Below are 24,469 nucleotides of genomic sequence, written 5' to 3' on the forward strand. Positions count from 1 at the left end.
TATATTTACCATATATTGAATGTCTATTATATTCTAAGAACGTTATTAATATTATTTCTTTTATTTTAACCTAGCCACTTTATAATGCTAGTATAATTTTCATTTTGCATTGTAGTACATTCTACTCAGAAATGTTATTATCTTGGCCCAGGTCATATAGTAACAGAACCAGTACTGTAAACCAGGGATACCTGATTCCAAAGACCATGTACATACACTCATCCCTCTTTTTTTATTTTTATTTTAATTTTTTTAAAAGATTTTATGTATTTATTTGACAGAGAGAGAGAAAGAGAAGAAGGGGGAGAGAGGGAGAGAAAGAGCACAAGCAGGTGGAGCAGCGGGCAGAGGGAGAGGGTGAAGCAGGCTCCCCGGTGAGCAGAGAGCTGGATGTGGGGCTCAATCCCAGGACCCTGGGATCATGACCTGAGCTGAAGGCAGACGCTTAACTGACTGAGCCACCCAGGTGCCCCCCCTCTTTATTTTAAAGAGATGATGTTTAAAAAGTTTATTTCATTTAACATTCACATAATGTTTACTATGTTTTTAGGCACTGTTCTAAGCACTTCGTGATTGCTCTATGAAAGAAGTTCTATTATCACCCCCATTTTACAGATGAACAAAGTGAAGTATAAATAGGTTAAGTAACATGTTTGACGTCACATAGCTAGTGAGCAGGACAGCCAGGATTTGAACCCTAGCAATCTTTCTCCAGAATCTATGCTCTTTATACTGTCTCTCTAACCATTCCCTTTCTATTGCACCATGTTGCCTCATAAAAATGGTTTCAGCAGTGTTCTAAAAGGGCCAGAACTGGCTCAGTTGGTGGAGCATGTGATTCTTAATCTCAGGGTCATGAGTTTAAGCCCCACATTGGGTGTGGAACCTACTTAAAGATAAATACATAAATAAATGGACAAGCGCTTTCATTCACTTTTTTTTAAAAAAACTTATTTTAGAGAAAGTGCACGTGCGAGTCGGGGGAGGGGAAGACAGAGGGAGAGAGAATCCTCAAGCAAACACTCTGTTGAGCAAGGAGCCTGACGCGGGGCTCCATCTCAGGACCCCGAGTTCATGACCTAAGCTGAAATCAAGAGTCTGCCACTCAACCAATTGAGCCACCCAGGTGCCCCTCATTCACTTTTCTGATCTGAAGTCACATACCTTACACCTGTTACAGCTAATTAAATAATTAATGAGTAGACCAACTCATGTTGCCGCTCCTGAATATTCAGAAAGCTATCCCAAATGAAATGCTGAAAAAATTGAGATATACCACTATTCCTAGCACTCAAGGGACACAGAAGCTATGAAAAATTTGTGCAATGAAAAACTAAAATTATCTTTGCCTTTTTATTCCAAGCTTTTTGCAAAGATCAAAATACTGTTGTTCTTAAATCTTCTAGCTTCAGCCTTTCCCTTTAAAGTTACTAACACTTAAGACATTGTACTGAAGTCATAACCTCTCTATGGAATTCTCTTGATTAATTTTCACCAATATACTCAAAACATATGCTCTTTTGTCCTAGTCAGACTTGTGACTTTAAAACCAAGTTACTAAAAATTTTGTAGTTATTAAGAAAAACATAATTCTGAAAAGTGCTTTATAAACTTGTTATTATTGCTCCCCTCCTTCAAACAGACTCAGATTTGTGGGAAACAGCCTTGAAAATTCATGCATGTTTTTAGCCTGATACCTTAATAAAAATCAATGGTTAGTGCTCCTCTACCATCTTCTCCTTCCTTATAACCAAAAGGATAAAACACAGAACCAGACAAAATAAAATCATGGTACATCAACCAAAGAAATGTTACATGTTTCATAATGATTATGAAAAAAATGATCTCATAATACAGAAAAATACTTATAAAATGCAAGATGAAGGAAGCATAACAAAAATGGGATATATGTATAAGTTATATAAAGAGACTTAGATATACATATGTAAAATGACTGAAAGAAAAAACAACAACAAATATATTAACAGCCTATATAGCAGTGAGATGGGGGTATTTTTTTTTTTACTTTTCTTGATTTTTGAATTTGCCCATAACAGAGTTATGATATATTTAGAACTTACACAATTTAGTATAAAAAATTAGAATAGTACTTTTTAAACATCTTGTCTTTATTTACTTTGTGATTTGTTCTGTTGTTGAACCATAAAATATTCACAATGCTTCTTACCTGGCACCCGAGAGATCATCTGACATAAATTAACACTTAAGGCAGCAGCCCTTTGTAAGAGGTAACCCCAGGAATGCATCTGAATCTCATATCCTAGCAGAATGTCAGGATCATATCTAAAAGGAATGAAAAAATTAAACAAGGACCACACATTTGAACCTTTAATCAAAAGAATTATTTCTTCAGGATATAAAGAACAAAAGATAAAAATCTATTATGTCTCTCGGATGGAGAAGGGACGATATCGTGGTACCTATAGAATTTCTACACAGGAACGAATAGGGCGATTAGAGTTCCTGATTTGAAGCTACTTTTGTAAAGTGATCATAGTTTTTACTGAGACTATTTATTTGATATGACTTATGAAAGGAGCTGATAGAAACAGGGGTGTGAGGGAAAAAAAAAAGGGTGGGAGAGAGGCATTACCACTGAAGTGTAAGAGTGAGCATATGATTGAGACTATCATGTGGGTAGGGGTAGGGTGAGGTATGAGGGCATGTGTGGATACTGTTTCAAAAAAAGATTGCTCCCAGGTCATTTTGCTGCCACTTCTCTCTAACCTATACTGTCTTAAACGGTTTTAATATTGAGAAAGAGAATGAAAATGTCTTCCTTTTCCCACTTAATTTTAGTAATGATTTGGTCCTCATGTGAAGTAAGGCCTCAGTAATGACAAGCTTGTCCTCTAAACTTAAGAGAAGGTGACTCAGTTTAATGGAACAATGAAATATTAATAGGGGTGAGATTAACGTGGGGAAGCTAAGCATCAGAAACTAGGAGAAAAATGTGCTCATTGCAGTCACACAGTTGCATGCACTGGTAAAGCTGAACCGACAATGTGCATTCAACTCAGAAATAGCCTCTTTGTGGCTCCTCTTAGTACAGTCATGGTGACCACCATAGAAAAATGTTTGTTGATAGTACAAGGGAAAAAAACTTGAAGATCTACCTCAGTGGGAAAATTGTGTAAGGAAGAGAAAACTATTATAGTTACAATTTGAGAACAAAAACTTTCAGAGCAAAAACTACAATAATGCTACAAATTGGAAGCTCCAAATTACTGTCTTATTTATAAAAGCCAAAAAGCAGAGTGAAAGATCACAAAAATTTATAAAGTTAGGTTTCATATCACTGGTTGTAATCACTCTGAATTGTGGGAGGTGCAGCCTGTCCAGATTGTGTCATTTAACACTTGAAGTATCATCCAAAGTCTATAGCATAAGATTATACTAATTTACGGATATAAGCTATTATATATGGCTACTCTGAAAGTCTGTGGTATAACAACGGATCATAAGCAGATCATAAGATCTATTTTTAAAACTAGTTTGCTAATATTTTATCATACTTCCATAGCTGCTTTCTTAAAATGATGGGCTTGAATACCTTTAGTTTTCACTCAGTCAACAAAAATAAGAATGTCACAAAAATGTCCTCTTATTTTTAATACTGAAGAGTCTAAATGGTGATGTCAAAAGAATTAGGTTCAAATGTCTGCAACAGCATTCTTTTTATTATCTCTATTCCTTAAAGGCCCTATCAAAATACATTCCATAATATAAATTTAAACATTTGGTAATCTGCTGTGATCCACTTATTATGCCATGGACCACAAAGTAATCCTCAAACTTGTCAGGAGAAAATGATAATGTACATATTATCCATGTGTTTTTCTCTATACAAATAGGGTTGAAATTTCTGAGAAAACCACTTAATTTAATGATCACTTATTAATTTAATAGAACAGCCAGATGGATCTTTTTACCAACCTATAAAAAAGTGTTTTCTTGGTAGAAAGTGCCACATGGCTGGTTATTCTAGAACAAAGAGTAGAGGTAAGGCATGAGCACAGGGAAGCAAAAGAAAACAAGGCAATATGCAACAATGAGGCAAATACTTAGTCTCATAGATCCGAGGCTAAAAAGGTAGACCAATATTTAAACAAAAAGTCCAGAAAGATCCTAGGGCACTCAAGAAAAGAGATCTCTCCCAACACTCTTCCTGCTCATTAGTCTTCTAACATAAATATCTAATATGTTAACATATATTTGTTGATAGCAATTTCATCAATTCTTCCATTAAAGTTAAACTCTTTTCAGGACAGTTATCTGAATGACAAGTACATCTCCCCGAAAACTATGTGCTGTCTAAATTTGAGAAACTGGGGCAGAAATATCATATCAAGTGGCTCTATGGATTATCAGGGATAGGAGATTTGAAGGATTCCCATACACATACGAAAGAACCGATGCAGCTAACTGCTTTAGTACCAAGAATGCCTCAGAATAGGCATTATGATGTGGCCACAGCTGGCCCTGATTTTCAAAGAAGAATTTGGGAGTTCCTACTGCACACATTTCTAAGCACAGGTACATGAAGAGGATGCCGGATGGTTACAGAGGCTTTTTTGATAAATCTCATGAAGATAGTTCTTCTGATTTCTTCATCTGAATTTCTCTGATTCATAAAACATCTTTTTTTTTTTTTTAAAGATTTTATTTATTTGACAGAGATAGAGATAGCCAGCGAGAAAGGGAACACAAGCAGGGGGAGTGGGAGAGGAAGAAGCAGGCTCACAGTGGAGGAGCCTGATGTGGGGCTCGATCCCATAACACCAGGATCACGCCCTGAGCCAAAGGCAGACGCTTAATGACTGCGCCACCCAGGCGCCCTTGAATCATAAAACATCTTATTACTGCAAGAATTACTATTCTAGTCAGCTACTTGCTATGTTGTGGCACCTAAGAGTTGGTTAAGTACACTTATTTTTTGATGTTTTGAAAATATGTTTATTTTTTATTTCTTTAAAGATTTTATTTATTTGTAAGAGAAAGAAAGAACACGAGCAGGGGGAGCTGCAGGCAGAGGGAGAAGCAGGCTCCCCGCTGAGCAAGGAGCCCAATGTGGGACTGTATCCCAGGACCCTGGGGTCATGACCTGAGGTGAAGGCAGACACTTAACTGACTGAGCCACCCAGGCGTCCTGAAAATATATTTATTTTTTAAAAAGTTGTCTTTTATAAATTGCTACTGCTCAGAGATGACTGCTAAAAAAAAAAAAAGTTATTCTGTGCTTCTTTTAATTGACTAAAAAGATTTTATTCCTTTAGAAGAATTGGGTAGTCATTTTAATATTTTTCAGATCTATTATGTATATTTATTTTTTTGACCTAGGGGTCATTTTCTCTTAAGAGATTCTTAAAGCTGTTAAACCATGTCTCAAGTTCAAAATCCCAAGCATTTCATTTCTTCTGTAAAAACATTTGGTGACGATAACAAAATCTTTGTGACTCGTTCTTCAATTCTTGTGAATTTTATCTACTTTATTTGGTTTCTAAAAGTTATGGAAAGAACAAGGTTGGGTAAATGGGATTAGTGGTGGAGGAAAAAACAAAACTGGAGAAAACACAATCAGCAGAAATATGAATACGATTTATTTTCTTAGGCAGAAAAAAGCTGCTTCACAAATAAAATTTTAAATAACCCATTAACATCTGGACACAAGAGAGATGGGGGGTTCTAACTAGGGCAATGGCAATGGGTTGGGGATGGGGGAGAGGAATGATCTTGAAACATAATTCTGAGGTTAAATGGATAAAATGCAATGTATGGATGGAGGGAAGAGAAAAAGGGAGAAATCAAAGCTTATATTTAAGTTAGGGAGGCTGGGAAAAATGTAAAATTATTAATAGTTCAAGGAACTACAGAAAGAAAAATAAAACAATGGCTTTCGTTTAACTCTTTAAACATCACTTCATACTACTTTTTATGCTTGCCATTTTATGCTATTAAGAATGGAAAAATAAAGACAATAAAACTCTGAAAGTATGCATCTATATTTTATTCAATTTTATATTTAGCACCTAGCACTATACCTTACACACAGAGTAAACATTTATGTATTGACCAGGCTAAGAGTTTTATGTACATTACCTCATTTAACTTTCTTTTTCTTTTGGTGGGGAGCGTAAGGGTAGGGGTGGAGCAAGAGGGAGAGAGAGATCTTAAGGAGGCTCCATGCCCAGTCCAGAGGCCATCACAGGGCTCAATCTCACAACCCTGAGATCATGACCTGAGCTGAAATCAAGAGTTGGCCACTTAACCAAATGAGCCACCCAGGTGTCCCTCATTTAACTTTCATATCTATTATTCATTTTACAAATGAGGAAACTAAAGCTTAGAGAGAGAAGCTTACTTGCTCAAGACAAAAATACAGATGCACCGACATGGATGGAGCTAGAGTATTATGCTAAGTAAAATAAGTCAGTCAGAGAAAGACAAATACCGTATGATTTTACTCATAAGTGGACTTTAAGAAACAAAACAAACAAGCAAAGGGAGGGGAAGAGAGAGAAAGAGAGAGACAAACCAAGAAACAGACTCTTAGCTCTAGAGAACAAACATGGTTACCAGAAGGGAGGTGGGTGAGGGGATGGGTGAAACAGATGATGGGGATTAGAGTGCACTTGCTGTGATGAGCACCGGGTGTTTGGAAGTGTTAAATCACTACATGGTACACCTGAAACTAGTATAACACTGTTAATTAACTGGAATAAAAAAAAAAAAAACCCTGTCCTTTAAGTAACATCTGCCGTTTATTAAGATATATATGTTTAAAATATAGACATAGAAGCATATAATAAAAACCATGTTCTTAAAAAAAATTACAGAGTTAGCTGACTCCAGTCTATCCTCTTAACAAAGCCTGTGTTGAGTAGGTACGCAACAAATGGGCTGAAAGTGTGAAATAATCTTTTAGGGGATTGTTTAGAATAACATATAAAGGACATTACAGAATTGAAATGTTAATATTTAAGCACTCTTCTTCTCTTTATAATAATCATATGATCTTTCAGAGTATGAACCAGAAATTAGTTTCGTTTACTATATTCTTCCTAACGACCAATATAATTCACGTTATGGACATGGAGTTACTACACTTGTAAATGATGGACAAAATTCTCAATGTTGGCAGATAAGCCTGTTGGGAATATATCTAACAAGAAAAACAAGCATACAAAGCCCAGGGACATTACTGGACGTGTGCTGTCACATAAAACGGTACTAAAACTGCATGTACTTGTTGCTAAGTTGCTTGCAGAAATAAAAGTGTGAGCACTGAAGCATCTGTTATGTTGATGCCAACCTCTGTGAGAAGATAAAAGGTAGGTTTGACAATGGCAAGACTCGAATGGATGGGAATCCATCCCGTCATCAGTGCTATAAATAGTAAAAATATTTTCCTCTTTTACCTCCCTAGAGCGGTGGTTAGCAGTATGTTATTGTTGATGCCCTGACATTTAATTTTATTTTATTGAAAACATTTTCTGGTCTTCCAAATTTCAAAATGGTTTATGTTAACAAATCTGCGTGGGATTCAATCAGATATTCAGTCTGTAAAATATCATCGTTATCTTTCATGCAAAATATTGCCTCAGTTTTAACAGAAAGAGTTCAACTATAGAAAGCAAACTACAGAAAGCAGAACAGAAAGGGTAGAGTATAACAACATGCTCAAAGACAGATTTTATCCATATATTAAGATCCGAGGAGTATTTTCTAGCCTGCTTTAGGTATTTAAAAACCTAAGCCTAGTAACTGGCAGAAATGTTAAGCTCCTAGAGAAGTGAAGCAATCAATAAGTTCCAAAGCTTTCAAAAGTTACAGTCTCGAGAAAATGCAAAATATTAATTACTTTATTTTTTAAATTAAAATACTTTTGTTTTAAAAAATCCTTTTCATAAATTTTGACAAGATTTTACTATCAACCATCCAGGCCAACTATCAAATGATCAAAAGAGATTTTTAAGGAACCATGTATTACAAATGAGTATGTATCACATAGTCCTAAATTTATGAACAGATTGCATGCCAAAGCTTTTTGGAAACTGGTTTAGAACTCAGAAAACATTTAAGGAAAAAAAAAGGGTACTGAAATGGGCTGGCTCCCAAGGCAGAAGCCTACTTAATGAATAACACAATTTAAATTTAGTACCCATTATTTCACCACCATAGAAAAATCATGCTAAAATCCAACTGGGAAAGTTGGGGCTAAGCCAATACTTCTTCCACTGACCCTTCAATCTTGAGAATAGAATGTTCTTTTTGCCATCCCTAATCTGCTGGAAATGGCGATGGTGATGGAAGGTGAGGGCAAAATCCTTCCAAGGATAAATTTTAAGGGCCATAGGAAGAGATTCTCGTCCTTTTTCCTACCTTCGCCCATGTTAATCAATAGCAAGAAAGGATTCTGAACAAAAACCAGAAAAATCAGGAAATGTAAAACAATACCTCTTTATTATATCTGCAATTTCTTGAAAAAGTGCCTTCTCATCAGGTGCATAGGTAACTTCTAGTCCTGTAATTCCAGATCTAATCAGTAATGGGGTCTGATACCTGATATCTAAGGAACAAGCAAAATGTTCATTACATGTAACTGTGTAAGTAATATAATCCCTTACTTTTGAATGAAATTATGCTAGTGAAGTACTTCAAATTAAGAGTGTTCCCCAAAGTAAATACATAATTAACTCAATTTCTTGAAAACTTTCTTAAAGGTTTTCTAGTTTAATATGCAACTGAAAATTCAAATTTCATTTTTTCAGTTCTTTTCCTGAAAAGTCACATTCACCAAATTCCTCAAATAATAATGTGTCACCCAAAAAGAAATTTTATTACTTTGCTTCTGTCTTTACTCTTCCTATGGAAAGAACTTTGCTTAGTAGAGAGCAATCAGTGGTATGGTGATTTTTAAGGAACTATGTATTACAAAACAGTATGTACCACATAGTCCTACATTTATGAATAGACTGCACGCCAAAGCTTTTTGGAAACAATGGTTTAGAACTCAGAAAACATTTTTTTGGGAAAAAAAAAAAAAGTTTACGAGAAGGAAAAAGAAAAAAAGCAGCAGCCCTGATTTGCAGTGCTTGCCTATTTCCGTAATGTAAAGACTCCCCACCATGGCTGATTTCAAACTACCAATATGATATCAATTAGTTCACAAAATTCATAAAAATTTAACAATTGGCTCGTGAACTGGTACAAGCTAGCTCAAGCATACCACTGATTAAACAGCAAATTCCTATATGGTTTCGTTCGTGCTAAGACCTCCTCCTCAGTTGACTGAAGCCACATATTACTACTCAAAACTGCAGAAACTTGATAGTATATACAATGCCTTTACGTGGCATACTATATGAAGAATGTCTAAACCAAAAATGTGCATATTTCGGAAGAGATATAAACAAAATGGGAATGTATCTTAAAAGTCTCTTATAATCCATTAATTTATACTAGTAATTTCTTAAAAGCAAAGAAAAACTCTCTATTAGCAGCAAAATACTGGCAATGCATACATAAGATTGTCCATCCAACCTAGACATAATCATTTTAATTTAGTATTAGCAATTAATATTTTATAAACTAGTATTCAGAACAAATTATATATGTTAAGTGGAAATTTTATTAATAGCTTTCTGTTAAGTGCTTCTGACTTTGGACAATAATTCAAGTAAGAATAATGAATCCAGGACAAACCTATACACAGTACTTCCTACTCCTACTTCAGCACACATTTTAAAAGGGAGTTCCTGATACTGGCTTGGTTTAGATCTCCAGCACAGAAACTGCCCCCATTAAGAGGTTCATCCTTGGTGGGTAGGTATAAAATTAATAAAAATGAACAATACCTTGGCTGGAGACTGTCTTGTCTTTATCAATCACTATTACACCTGTGAGTTCTGTTTTGTCTGTATCTGGTAACGGAGTGTCAGATGAGATGCAGTAAAACAGAGCACAGATTGGGTCAAATTCAGGATCTGGTTCTAAGTCTCTTCTAGTTCGAGCATGTAACTCCACACTGATTAGGGTAAGATTTTGTATCTAAAAAAGGAAATAAAAATGATGATTTTAGACAACTTTTTGAGACATATTGAAAGAAATGTTTCACTAAGACTCCAAGGAAATATGTGTAAAATTATGGAAAAAAATGGCCATAAAGGACACAATCACAATTTAATACTCCACAGATTAAAACTAAAGATTTTTACTTCCAAGATTAGATTGAATCAATTCATGTTTTTATTTTAGAAAAACTGCTTGTGCTATAATTTCTCAGTGACAATATATGCTTAAAATGATTTATCTGAAATACATGCAGTGCCTCTTAAATTTCTCAACTGTTTGAGAAAGAGAATGACTAATCCAAGCGGTTGTACATTCGAGTCAAAGTCTGTTAACTTTTTACTTTCTACCCAGTTAACTACGGTTTCACCTATAGTTTAAACTAAAAAGAAAGATGTATTTTATTTTTAAATTCCTACTAATTCTCTACTACTACAATTTACTTCTGTATGTACTAGGCAAGTTTTTAATTAGTTTTTCCTGAAAAAATATTTTAAGAATTATATGGCATCAACTACACAATAACTAGATTTTTCCCACATACATTTTCTCTTTAACATATATGCAAAAAAAGTAGTACTTTGCTTTTTACACTTATATTCCTATGCTAATAAAAACTCTGAACTGTAATCCTTAGTTCTCTTTTTAAAAAACAAGACAAAATAAGTAGAAACTCTGGGTAAAAAAAAAAAACAGAACACAGATTGGATTCATGATTACAGCTGGAATTATAGCCATCATTGTACCAGTAACGGAATGGAAAACAGGAGACTACTGTTACAGTACTGGTAATTATTGAAATCACATAAATTTAATGAAGGACTGTGTTCTGTATTTATTTTGCACGAAGAAATGTAAATACAAGGCTCTCACTAGTGATGGAAGTAGAATTTGGCAAACCTCTTTGGAGGACAATTTAGAAATATCAGAATTAAAAATGGACATATCCTTTGATCTAGCAATTCTACTCCTGGGAATATATCCTGCAGATATACTCACATGTAGTCAACACGTATGTATGAGGATGTTCAATAAAAATTATATTTCCAGTCTTTTATAGTTCATAAAAGACTAAAAACATAAATGTTTATCAGTTGGGACTGGTTACATAAATTATGTGACACCCCATAAAGGCTACATATAATGGAATACTCTGTGACCTTTAAAATTTTCTAAAGAATGAACCAGATCTAAATGTCCTAATATGGAAGGATCATCCTACGTTAAAAAGTGGAACGAGTATAGTATGCATTTATGTATGTAAAAAACGTTAAAGCACATGCATAGAAAATTTCTGCAAAGAGACATAAAAACAAAGAACTGCTTATACTGCCTTTAGGGAAGGAGACCGCTTAGTCTGAGGTGGGAGGGAAGCTTAATTTTCATTGTAAGTCTTTTTGTCCTGATTGAATTTTTTTTTTTTTTTTTACCATATACATGTAACACTGTGTGCATTCATTAGTAAATTTGTAATTTTTAAAATATAAAAAACATTAATTATACATATATAAAAGCATAAGAATAAAACAAATATCCACCAAGAATAAAACAAAATCTACCACTTTCCTTGAATATATACTGCTGTTTCTAAATATTAAAAACATCAAATCAAGTAAAAGGGGGAGCTAAGGGAAAGAACTTCTACTTTTAAATGTATGCTCTTCAGGTTTAATTTTTTTTAAACAATAATCACATATTAATTTGGTAAATTAAAAAATGTAAACTGGAAAACCTCTCCCTAACATCAAACCAAACCAAACCAAAAAAAAAGTTTAGTTAGAAAAGGATGAACACGTGGACAGACTATAAAGAAGACAGAAGACAATTTCAGGTCAAAAGATTTGTGGAGGTTGATTTATTTATTTAGTAGGCCAAACTGCACATTCAAATTTTGCCTTTCTATTCCTTGATAAAAAAAAAAATGCACTACTGATCTTAGGGGCATTTTTTTAAGCAAACATGAAATGAAGAGATGGGGGAGAGATTTACTGAGTGTGACTAAGGAAGAGGTGGGTGACAAAGGGGGATGAAGATTATAACCCTTCTCTTCTGCTCTGAATATTTATATGCAGAAGAGAGAGAAATTAGCGCAGCATAATGGGACACAGAAGAAAAAATGCTATGGACACAATTCCCTAGAAAAAGGAAGGGCATACCTAGTGCAGATTTTTTTTTGCTCATTCCCTATGTGACCACCAGGTGGCAGTTTGGAGTATATGTTGAGATGAAGGCCTGCATAGGGAAGAAGCTGTGAGCAACGCACCAGACCTTCCAAGTGATTTTAACTTCAAGAGGGTGCATGATTCTGCAATGATTCTGCAAAGCTTTTCTAATTTTAGTTTCTATAAACCAAACTGCAGCTATAAGATTTGTGAAAATTGTGAAACCACAAAGCAGTCTCAATAAGTGACGGCTACTTCAAAAGTTTCTCAAAAATAACAAAAAACCAAACCAAACCCCCCCATAAAAGTTTTTCTATTTTCTATAAATATATAAATCAATAACTAAATGAAGATTAACAGGTACAGAATTCAGTGTATTCCTCCCTCAGTAAGAAATGTCCACACTTGTTCCACAGAATAAAACATGAGAGTTAAATAGTGTCCTTACTGTTGCAGTTTTACCTCATGTAAAGCTTTTGCCTCCTGTAAGTTTTGTACGCTGACTTTGAAACCGTAAGTATTGTTTAAAGATGGTCCATCAATCTGAGAAGTTTCTTTCTTTGGGGTATTTACTGCTGCAAATTGATTCTATTAAAAAAAACAACAACAACAACACATAGCCAGAAAAAGATAAATAAGCAATCGTTTTCTTTCTTTTGATCACTTATTCCTACTTAGATAATCTGCTTTATGTGTTTAGTAATACATGATAAACTAGTACCATCTCTTCAGACCCAAGAAGAAACCAGTAAATATTTTATTAACATTCTTTTCAGGCTAGTAATTCAAGGTATCAGAACTGGGTATAAGCAGAAATATCTGATATAATCTGTAAGCAAACCATATGTTGATCTTTAGTTTACAAACCCCAAATAATGAAAATAAGTCTTGTCGGAGAGTTGACATTTACACCACATGGACACTTATCTTTACCTTTCTTGGAAGTATGACAAATAAGAAGGCAATATACTTGCAACTAGTTTGGCTAAAGTTTATAAAAGATTTAAAATTGTAGGTCTGTATTTTACCCTAACACAACATGTGTCTGAAAAATGAATGAAAACATAAATCATTTTGAAGGGTTTAGAAAAAATAGAATCTATTTTTTTAAAAATATTTTTTCTGACTTCCAGATCCATTAACTATTTCCCCCCAAGTTTTGATTTATGTTCACAACACACTTGTACTTATTTTTTAATATAAATAGCTTTTAATTCAACAATACTGATTTAAAAGTGAAAGTTTTTAAAAAGTATTTAGTTTTAAAATAGAAATGCTAAAACATATTTTATGTGGTTAATATTAATGAAATGTATGGAAGATTTCTGTCACCTATGTCTAAGGATACATGTCTAATGTATACCTTTTTTTAACATAATCATGTATTTCTAAGTATTACCATATTTTTAGTATTTGAATAAAGATATTTATTTTTTAGTTTCAGTAGTAAATAATCTTGCTTTCCTTTGCTACTTAGTAAAATGAACTGAAAAAAATCAATGTTATATTTGAGAAAAAAGTAATAAACCAAGAAAAAGGATATATTTTTGGTGGGATCAAAAATCACTTACTTGAGCTCTGCTGTCATTGGACTGTTCTGATTTTGCCAGTAATCAGTTAATGTATTTGTATCCTCATAATCCACATTTTGGCTATCATATTCACTTTCTCTGTAATATTTGTATTTACATATAAGAATCTTTTAGATCCCAGCAACAAAAAAAAAACTAAAAAAAATTAGGCAATTTCTCGTCTCAAAGATACGTAAATAAAATGATGCAAAAAATATAATAAAATTTTTAAAAATTGAGACACAAAGTTATCAATTATCTAACTGAAATCTAAGATAAGAATGGATCTTCCACTGAACATTAAGTATGTTTAGCATAGTTACCTTCGCTCGTGTTAAGAGTACTCTTCTAAGAGTGTCAGTATTACTTCCTTTCTTATGACTCAATTTCTGGGTTTTTGGTTCTGTAGAAAGAAATGTCATATTTAACATGTACATCAAAACTGCCTGCTTCTTTTTTTAAAAAAAACTTTTTGTTATTCCAAACTCCTGAATACCATTTGTGAGTACTATCCTATTGTCCTATTAATTCCTCCCAAAGACTTCATAATTTAAAAATAAAACTAACTTAAACGTCTGATCCCCACCAAAATAACTTAAAAATTTTGTATTTTAAAAAAAAATTTCTATTTTAATTATGGAGTTTTATACCTCAGTCATATCCTAGGCAACCATTTAATTCATTTATTTATTTATTCATCAAGTATTTACAATGAGAAAAAATACAGTCTCTTCCCTCACAGGGTCTAGAGTGAGAATCAGATATTCATCAAATGCATACAGAAGAATAAAATTATAACTGGGGTAAGTACGACAAAGGGGAATATAACTGGGAATTTTTACTAGTCACAGAGATCAGGAAGGCTTTTTTGTGCTAAAAATCAGAGGAAAGAGTGGTAATTAACAAACAGAGTAAGGATTTTTCCTGATTACCAAGCAAAAGAAGTGAAATTACTGTGGGTGGAAAGAAGGCCAGGAGAGATGTCCAGGTGAGATGATGATAAGTTGGCCTAAGGTTGTGGTGGCAGATGTAGAGAAAACAATGGAGAGATTTGGGTAATTTAGGAAACAAAAAAGTGACAGGACTTGGTTGGTAATGGACTGGGAAACAGAGGATGTAGTAAGGGAATCAGGTGGGTGTTACAAATAAATCCCATGTTTCTGACTTGTGTAACTTGTGTAACAGAGAGATGGTGATACTATTCACTGAAGTAAGGAAAACCAAAAGAGAACCACAGGCTTGTGTGTGTGGGCATGTGTGTTTGTGTGTATGAATACAATAGTGCCTGGTGGCAAATGTATGCTGTGAAATAATGAATTGAGTTTTAAAAACATTGACCTTATGGGGCGCCAAGGTGGTTCAGTCAGTTGAGTGTCTGACTTGATTTCGGCTCAGATAGTGATCTCAGGATCATGGGATCAAGCCCTGCATTCGGTTCCATGCTGGGCGTGGAGCCTGTTTAGGATGCTCTCTTCTCCTTTCCCCCTTCCCCTCCCTCTCTCGAAAAAAGAAAGAAAAATATTGATCTTGTGGTGCTTTTGAGCACTCAAGTAGAAATGCCAAATAGACAGTTAGACTGGAGGTTAAGAGAGTTCTGAACTGGAACTTAAAATTTGTGCGTTATCTGTAGTAATCCTGTGGGCAGGAACTCATTCATTTAGGGAGAAAATATAGAGTAAAGCTTCAAAGGAAAGCAAGTAGGCAGAAACACAGGAGTAGGAGAAAAGCTAAGGGGACTGGAAGCTCCAAGAAGGAAGGTATGGTCAATAGAACAATGGCTGTTTAAAGAGGGCATGTGACAGGAACACCAAAAAAAAAACCATACACTGGCTTTAGCTACATGAAACTTATTGAAAATCTTTACAACAGCCATACTAGTGGAATGATGGGGGCAGAATCGAATGTTGAGTGGGCTGAGAAAGGAGAGGAGGTAAAGAAATGGAGTCATCACGTTATAGAAATCTTTTAAGAAATCTGGCTTTGAAGAAGAGGAAAAAGAGTAGAAGCTGCAGATGTAAGGTCAAGGCAGGTTTTTAGTTTTCTTTGTATCTTAAAGGATGGGTGAGACTTGGGTATATGTTAAAGCCAGTGGGAAAAATCAAGCTGAGAAAAAGGAAGGTTTTGGAGAGGGCTCTGATATTTCACTCAGAAGGCAAAAGAAGATAAGATGGAAGCATATGTAAGTAGATTTCACAGCAGAAAGATAAAAAGGTTTCCATATGATAATTGATGACTTTACAAGACATGATAAAATAATAATAACTTCTCATTAGCACAGTTAAAATTTCATTTAAAAAGCTCTGATTTTCAGGTCCCAACTGGTACCAAAAGATTGGGATCATTCCCTGCATATTTTCAGATCTTAATGCTTTGAAACTTGAACTCAACCGCTTGAGGAAATTTGGAAAGAACTCCAATACATGGAGGTTAAAGAGCATCCGACTAAAGAATGAATGGGTCAACCAGGAAATTAAAGAAGAATTTTTTTAAAAATTAATGGAAACAAATAAAAATGAAAACACAACTGTTCAAAACCTTTGGGATGCAGCAAAGGTGGTCCTAAGAGTAAAGTATATAGCAAAACGAGCCTTTCTCAAGAAACAAGAAAGGTCTCAAATACACAACCTAACCCTATACCTAAAGGAGCTGGAGAAAGAACAGCAAATAAAGCCTAAACCCAGCAGGAGAAGATAATTTATAAGGATTAGAGCAGAAATCAATGAAATAGAAACCAAAAGAACAGAACAGATCAACGAAACTAGGAGATGGTTCTTTGAAAGAATCAATAAGATCGATAAACCCCTGGCCAGACTTATCAAAAAGAAAAGAGAAAGGACCCAAATAAATAAAATCATAAATGAAAGAGGAGAGATCATAACCAACACCAAAGAAATGCAAACAATTAACAAGAACATATTATGAGCAACTATATGCCAACAAATTAGGCAATCTGGAAGAAATGGATGCATTCCTAGAGACAGAGACATATAAATGACCAAAACTGAAACAGGAAGAAACAGAAAACCTGAATAGACCCATAACCAACAAGGAAATTGAAGCAGTAATCAAAAATCTCTCAGCAAACAATAGTCCAGGGCCGGATGGCTTCCCAGGGTAATTCAAACAACCATTTAAAGAAGAATTAATACCTACTCTTCTGAAACTGTTCCAAAAAATAGAAATGGAAGGAAAACTTCCAAACTCTTTCTATGAGACCTTGATCCCCAACCGAGACAAAGACCCCAACAAAAAGGAGAATTACAGACCAATATCCCTGATGAACATAGATGCAAAAATTCTTACCAAGATAATAGCCAATAGGATCCAACAGTACTTAAAAGGATAATTCACCACGACCAAGTGGGACTTATTCCTGGGCTGCAAGGGTGGCTTAACATCCGTAAATCAATCAATGTAATACAGTACGTTAATAATAGAAAGGACAAGAACCATATGATCCTCTCAATAGATAAAGAAAAAGCATTTAACAAAGTATAGCATACTTTTTTTTTTTTTTTAAAGATTTTATTATTTATTCAACAGAGATAGAGACAGCCAGCGAGAGAGGGAACACAAGCAGGGGGAGTGGGAGAGGAAGGAGCAGGCTCATAGCAGAGGAGCCTGACGTGGGGCCTCGATCCCATAACGCCGGGATCACGCCCTGAGCCGAAGGCAGACGCTTAACCGCTGTGCCACCCAGGCGCCCCTATAGCATACTTTCTTGATTAAAACTCTTCACAGTGTAGGGATAGAGGGAATGTCCCTCAATATCATAAAAGCCATATACAAATAAAGTCCAGAGCAAATGATCATTCTCAATGGGGGAAAAACTGAGAGCTTTACCCCTAAGGTCAGGAACACGACAGGGATGGTCCACTATCACCACTGTTGTTCAAACATAGTACTAGAGTCCTAGCCTCCACAATCAGATAACAAAAAGAAATAAAAGGCATCGGAATCTACAAAGAAGAAACCAAATTCTCACTCTTTTCAGATGACATGATACTCTATGTGGAAAACCCAAAAGACTCCACCCCAAAATTGCTAGAATTCATACAGGAATTCAGCAAAGTGCGAGGATATAAAATCAATGCACAGAGATCAGTTGCATTTCTATACATTAACAATAAGACAGAAGAAAGAGAAACTGAGGAGTCGATCCCACTTACAATTGTACCCAAAACCATAAGATACAAAACCTAATGAAAGAGGCAAAGGATTTGTACTCAGAAAGCTATAGAATACTCATGAAAGAAACTGAGGAAGACACAAAAAAATGGAAAAATGTTCCATGCTCATGGATTAGAAGAACAAATATTGTGGAAATGGCTATGCTACCTAGAGCAATCTATACATTCAATGCAATCCCTATCAAAATACCATCAATTTTTTTTTCACAGAAATGGAACAAATAATCCTAAAATTTGTATGGAACCAGAAAAGACTCTGAATACCCAGAGGGATGTTGAAAAAGAAAACAAAGCTGATGGAATAAAAATTCCTGACTTCAAACTCTATTACAAAGCTGTAATCACCAAGACAGTATGATACTGGCACAGAAACAGACTTATAGGCCAATGGAACAGTAAAGAGAACCCAGAAATGGATCCTCAACTCCATGGTCACTAATCTCTGACAAAGCAGGAAGAAGAATATCCAGTGGAAAAAAGACAGTCTCTTCAACAAATGGTGTTGGGAAAATTGGACAACCACATGCAGAAGAATGAAAGTGGACCATTTCCTTACACCATACACAAAAATAGATTCAAAATGGATGAAACACCTAAATGTGAGACAGGAACTATCAAAATCCTAGAGGAGAACACAGGCAGCAATCTATGTGACCTCAGCCGCAGCAACTTCTTGCTAGATACGTCTCCAAAGGCAAGAGAAACAAAGGCAAAATAAACTACTGGGACTTCACCAAGATAAAAAGCTTTTGCACAGCAAAGGAAAGAGTCGACAAAACCAAAAGACAAACGACAGAATGGGAGAAGATATTTGCAAATGTCTTATCAGATAAAGGGCCAGTATCTACAATCTATAAAGAACTTATCAAACTCAACACCCAACACCCGAAGAACAAATGATCCAATCAAGAAATGGACAGAAGACAGGAACAAACATTTCTCCAAAGAAGACATCCAAATGGCCGACAGACACATGAAAATGTGGCATCAGGGAAATACAAATCAAAACCACAATGAGATACCACCTCACACCAGCCAGAATGGCTAAAATTAACAAGTCAGGAAACGACAGATGTTGGCGAGGATGCGGAGAAAGGGGAACCCTCCTACACTGTTGGTGGGAATGCAAGCTGGTGCAGCCACTCTGGAAAACAGTTTGGAAGTTCCTCAAAAAGTTGAAAATAGAGCTACCCTGTGACCCAGCAATTGCACTACAGGGTATTTACCCCTAAGATACAAATGTAGTGATCTGAAGGGGCACCTACAATAGCAGCAACATCCACAATGGCCAAACTATGGAAAGAGCCCAGATGTCCACTGACAGATGAGTGGATAAAGAAGATGTGGTATATATACACAATGGAATACTACTCAGCCATCAAAAAAATGAAATCTTGCCATTTGCAACGACATGGATGGAACTAGAGGGTATTATGCTACGTGAAATAAGTCAATCTGAGAAAGACAATTACCATATGATCTCACTCATATGTGGAATTTAAGAAACAAAACAGAGGATCATAGGGGAAGGGAGGGAAAAATAAAACAAGATGAAATCAGAGAGGGAGACAAACCGTAAGAGATTCTTAATCATAGGAAACAAACTGAAGATTGCTGGAGGGGAGGAGGGTGGTGGTATGGGGTAACTGAGTGATGGACATTAAGGAGGGCACATGATATAATGAGCACTGGGTATTATATAAGACTGATGAATCATTGAACTCTACCTCTGAAACTAATAATACACTATGTTAATTGAATTTAATTTAAAAAATATATATATTTAAAAATCACATAAAAAAAGCTCTGAATTTCATTACATAGTTTAATGTTTTCATTTCTAATCTTTGAAAAAGAATTTAAGACTTCCTGTTATTTGTAAACTCACCTGTTGATAAAGGGCCCAGGCTACTTGCTTCAGGAAGCCTTTCCAGAAGTTTTCTCTGTACAATTGGTGTACTATGAAGACAGAGTGGGTCACATACTCTGGTTCTTGCCCTAACATTAATTGGAGATATGACTAGAGGCTCCAGAGGCTCACTGCAGGGGCTTTTCTGTATACCATCTTTTACTGGTTTTAAGAAGTTCTCAATATTCAGGGAATGTAGTTCCTCTACTGGTGATGTGGGTCTCTCATCTCCATTTAATGTTTTGGAATCTGGGGATGTTGCTTGTTGCCAAGGCGGAATTACTGGAGAATCAGGGGAGCTATAACTAACATAATAGTCATCATCATCATCTTCACCTTTCTCAGGATCATTTGTAGAAGCAACTGGTGGCAGTGTCTGACTTTCACTTATAGTTCGGCTATGTCCTGCGGTTAGTGCTTGCAAAGCAATCTGAGAGTTACCAACATCTTCCTTGGTATGTGCTGTAGTGGGGAGTATATGTGGAGCTGTACTCATTTTTGGAGGCACTACAGGTTTGTCATCTGGGTTAACTAAAGAGCTGAAGTTCTCGGCAGATTTTACAACTCCAGTTGGCTCAGTTTTAGACAGTTTCTTGGAACGTTCGTATTCTTCTTTGGCTTGAAGCCATGCTTGAACCAGTTGTCGACTTGGGGCACATTTGCAAGGCATAATCACAATTTTTTTATCTTCAACCATTTTATAGCTATTACTTGACCCTTTATTGACCACTGCCTGGCCATTGCGAAGGGGTGACCCTGGTCTCGGATTCTGAGTCATTGCTGAGAATGCTGTTTTCCACAGACGAAGTCCTTCCAAGGAAAAGTCTCCTTCAAACTCAGCCAGATCATTTGGAAGTCGAGTTTCTACCATGAGAAGCCGTCCACCGATCTCCCTATAAACAACATATTTTAGAACAACTGTTTTGTCTCAAAGAGCAATTACCAAAATATTTAGCTCCCTATCCTAGAGATTTTTTGAAGTCTCTTTTGGATTCTTAAAAATGCCCATTTCTTCCTTTTGTATGCCTTCTCCCTACATATTTTATGCAGGTACACTCTTCTAGTCTTAACATGTTTTTCTTCACAGGTATATGCTACTAAATTAATTTCCTTTGGAAGGAATCATCGATACCAGGGAAAGAGGGTATTTTTTGTTTTACGTGCCCCACGAAGCCTTCTTTTCTCCAAGGAGATGGCACAAACTGATCTCTTCCTTTCCTCTACTCAAATAACTTTGTACTGTCACCACATACGAATAAAAACAATGGAAGAATTTATCATTAGAGACTATATCCCCGGATTTTATCTATAGCCTCTCTAGAGATTCTCTAGTATCTACAGTACTTTAGCAAAACCAGTCAAACATATCTTTGTACTCCAAGTCTCTTCAAACGTTAAAAAAAAATCACACACAATTGAGATAAATTACCATAATTCTTTCTCCCCTTTTCATGGCAAGGCTTAACACTAACATAAGAACTATGAGCTGGCAGAGCCCACAGAATGCACAGCATAAATGCTGATAATGTATATGTATGTGGGGATTCAGTATTAAAGGCAGCCCGATTAAGTTTCCAATAGTTGGAAATAACAAGCTAAACCTCTTTCTCTAACATATATCCACTGATACTATCTCTGTCTTCTGCAGCAAGAAAGTCTACTTTTTCTTCCTTATGGTATCTCTTTCATGGATATGAAGATAAGTTCTTAGTTTTTTCAATTACTTCTCCTAGGGTATCCCAAACATCCTGGTCATTCTCTACATAAAACGCAATGAACTGGATTCATATTTTGACTTGGAGCTGAAGGGTTACCACATTTCCTTTTCCCCTTCACATGGAAAGAGTCTGGCCCTTAATAATTAACTCTATAACCACCTCCCAGCTATGTGAAAAATTAGAAGCAAGATTATCGCTACTGAAGAAAATGAGTACACACATTATGTGACACAGCCAACTCTAATATTAATGATACAGAGATCATAATGAAGTAAAAACAGAAATTGGTGAGGTGTGGTAAATTCAGCTCTCTTGAATATTGTCAGCAGGATGGTAACTGCTGCGACTCATGTCACAATATGTATCAAGAGCCTTAAATTTTTTAGTAATGCTACTTCTAAAACTATATGGAAAGGGACACCTGGGTGGCTCAGTCGGTTAAGACTATATGGAAAAACCCCAGAATACAGGAAATACTTCATGAAGAAAACAATAATCACGTTAATTATCTATAGTGGCAGAACAGGGAACAAACTTTCTGTCCAATATAATATACATATGACAGGATTATTATGTAGTCATTAAAATGATGTTTCAAGAAACTCATAATTTAGAAAATGTGTATAATATTAGTTGAAAAAATCTGTACACAATATTGTGACTATAGTAAGATCTCATTTCATAAAACAAAACAAAAACTATACATTTAAAAAGCTAAAAAACACATTAAAATATTAAGAGTGGTTGTTGATAGGTAGAGAAATGGTGTGATTTCTATTCTTTTACACCTCCTAAATATACTATAATGAATAGTTTTAAATTAAAAATTGTTTTTCAAATATAATGATTATCGTCCTTTTACTTCAGCTGCAGGACAAGTCTCAAAGTTGGACAATAACTAACAGCAACAGAGTTAATGACTAACACATTAGGTAAGTTAACTCAGAATTAAAAATTAGATTTGTAAGGCTGAGACAGAAAAAATAGTTCAATTAAAAAATATACCATAATCGCTACTGATAAAACCGAAGTCCCCCAAATAATGGAAACTAATGCCTACACAACAGACATTCATTCATTCTGGCAGTGAAATAAAGAGAAAGAGTCCCACTTGTGTTAAAAGACCACATATAGGTACCAAACCAAACCAAACTGTAAAACTGTGTATTAGGAAGGGTGGAGAGGAAATTTTCTATCTTCTACCTCAAGTCTTTAGAGGAAGAAACTTCTACCCTATATTTCTGATCACTTTTTCTCGACCCCTTTGAGAACAGACTCCTGCAGGAATTATTGCTGATCTGTTGGGTAAAATCCTGTATTCACTGTGTCTTTTCCACTAGGGTCAGGAACACGGTGCTGCTGAAGGTTAGTGTACACATGTGGTGTGGCTTCTTGCCCTGGCTGACTCCCCATATCTCTTCCATCATTTAGACTAAATGAAGTTGGCCACAGCAATCCTAGCCAGCCTCCTCTGCTTCTGACTGGATGCCCGAAATGAACTGCCTCTCCTTACAACTGGTTTGGTAAATGGGATCAAAGACACAGGGGGGCAGGAACAAAAATCGTCACTTAAATGGCCTGGATTATGTCATGTTCCCCCATTTAGCTCCTATCAGTTATATTCTACCTTGGTGATGCAAGAGGTACAGAATACCTACTTAACTACTGGCTTATAAATAGACCAATACTGATGCCTTGGTATTTTGCTACTGGTGTATGTGTGTGTGTGTGTATGCATCTGTCTACTGCTTCTCTGAAAATATGTTTTTTTATGTTACTGGGTTACATGTTACCAGTGTTTTTTTAAATTATTCCTTATTATAGCACCAAATTTATCATATTGTAGGACTCTTTCTGGCACAGCATCTGGCTACAATATTATATTTGTTTTCTATGGATTTTAGTTTGGTTATTCCTATTTTGAGTAGGAGCCTCTCACATGGATTCAAATTCTATTTACAAATCTTTGTACTAGTCTGACCCCACATTACCAAATCCTTTGCAACGATTGTGCTTCCAACAGCCTGAAGAAATTCAAGTTCATTACTGAGGGAGAAACTTCAAAGGGCTAAATAACATTTTCTCTTATTTATCATATAGAACTATAGGATTACTTCCTTTTTAAACAGTCTATTTGGATGGTTATTTTAAATTTTTTAAATTTTTAAAATTATTATGTTCAATTAGCCTTGTTTAAAAAAAGGAGAGATAAGGGGAGGTGAAGTCCATCTTGCATCCCTAGTAACTGTACAAACTAACAGTAGTAACAATATGATTGAAGGTGTTGGCAACACGAAAAGAAAGTGCTATAACACAAACAACTTAAAATAATCTTCATTTAGAGATATATCATAAAAGTACTTAAAACACATGTATGCTCATTTTTGAACACGCTTAAAAAATAAAGTTCTTTTAAAAATTGTAAAAGTTGGGGCGCCTGGGTGGCGGAGCGGTTAAGCGTCTGCCTTCGGCTCAGGGCGTGATCCCGGCGTTATGGGATCGAGCCCCACGTCAGGCTCCTCCACTATGAGCCTGCTTCTTCCTCTCCCACTCCCCCTGCTTGTGTTCCCTCTCTCGCTGGCTGTCTCTGTCTCTGTCGAATAAATAAATAAAAAATCTTAAAAAAAAAAAAAAAAAAGAGCTGTGCTTTTAAAAAAAAAAAAATTGTAAAAGTTTACAATTTTAGAAATAAATTATTTAAAAATAATTTTTAAAATGATAAATGTACTTTTCAAGTATTATGACATCCTTCTTAATCTGGCATCATGTCAAGGTGAGCCTCTGCATCTCTAATCCTTAATGTTGACACAGCGTTAACAGTAAGATC

General features: G+C 35.4%; 1 protein-coding gene across 5 annotated transcripts in view; it reads right to left on the bottom strand.

Moving 5' to 3' along the window:
• Nucleotides 1-24,469, bottom strand: part of REV3L (REV3 like, DNA directed polymerase zeta catalytic subunit) — a 170,700-nt gene that overhangs the window by 53,158 nt on the left and 93,073 nt on the right. For 4 of the 5 annotated variants that reach the window (XR_004628083.1, XM_034668992.1, XM_034668993.1 and 1 more), the window contains exons 14-19: nt 19,904-20,817; nt 14,149-14,228; nt 12,717-12,842; nt 9,879-10,071; nt 8,479-8,590; nt 2,189-2,304 (exon numbers count right to left, since the gene is read on the bottom strand). Coding sequence is in view for 4 of the 5 variants with exons in the window: in XM_034668992.1 (XP_034524883.1) it covers nt 2,189-2,304; nt 8,479-8,590; nt 9,879-10,071; nt 12,717-12,842; nt 14,149-14,228; nt 19,904-20,817 (1,541 nt within the window). In the remaining variant the exon portion in view is untranslated. The remainder of the gene's footprint in view (nt 1-2,188; nt 2,305-8,478; nt 8,591-9,878; nt 10,072-12,716; nt 12,843-14,148; nt 14,229-19,903; nt 20,818-24,469) is intronic. The other variant, XM_034668994.1, reaches the window with a different exon arrangement.

Source organism: Ailuropoda melanoleuca, chromosome 10 (genome assembly GCF_002007445.2).
Source record: "Ailuropoda melanoleuca isolate Jingjing chromosome 10, ASM200744v2, whole genome shotgun sequence".
NCBI lineage: Eukaryota > Metazoa > Chordata > Mammalia > Carnivora > Ursidae > Ailuropoda > Ailuropoda melanoleuca.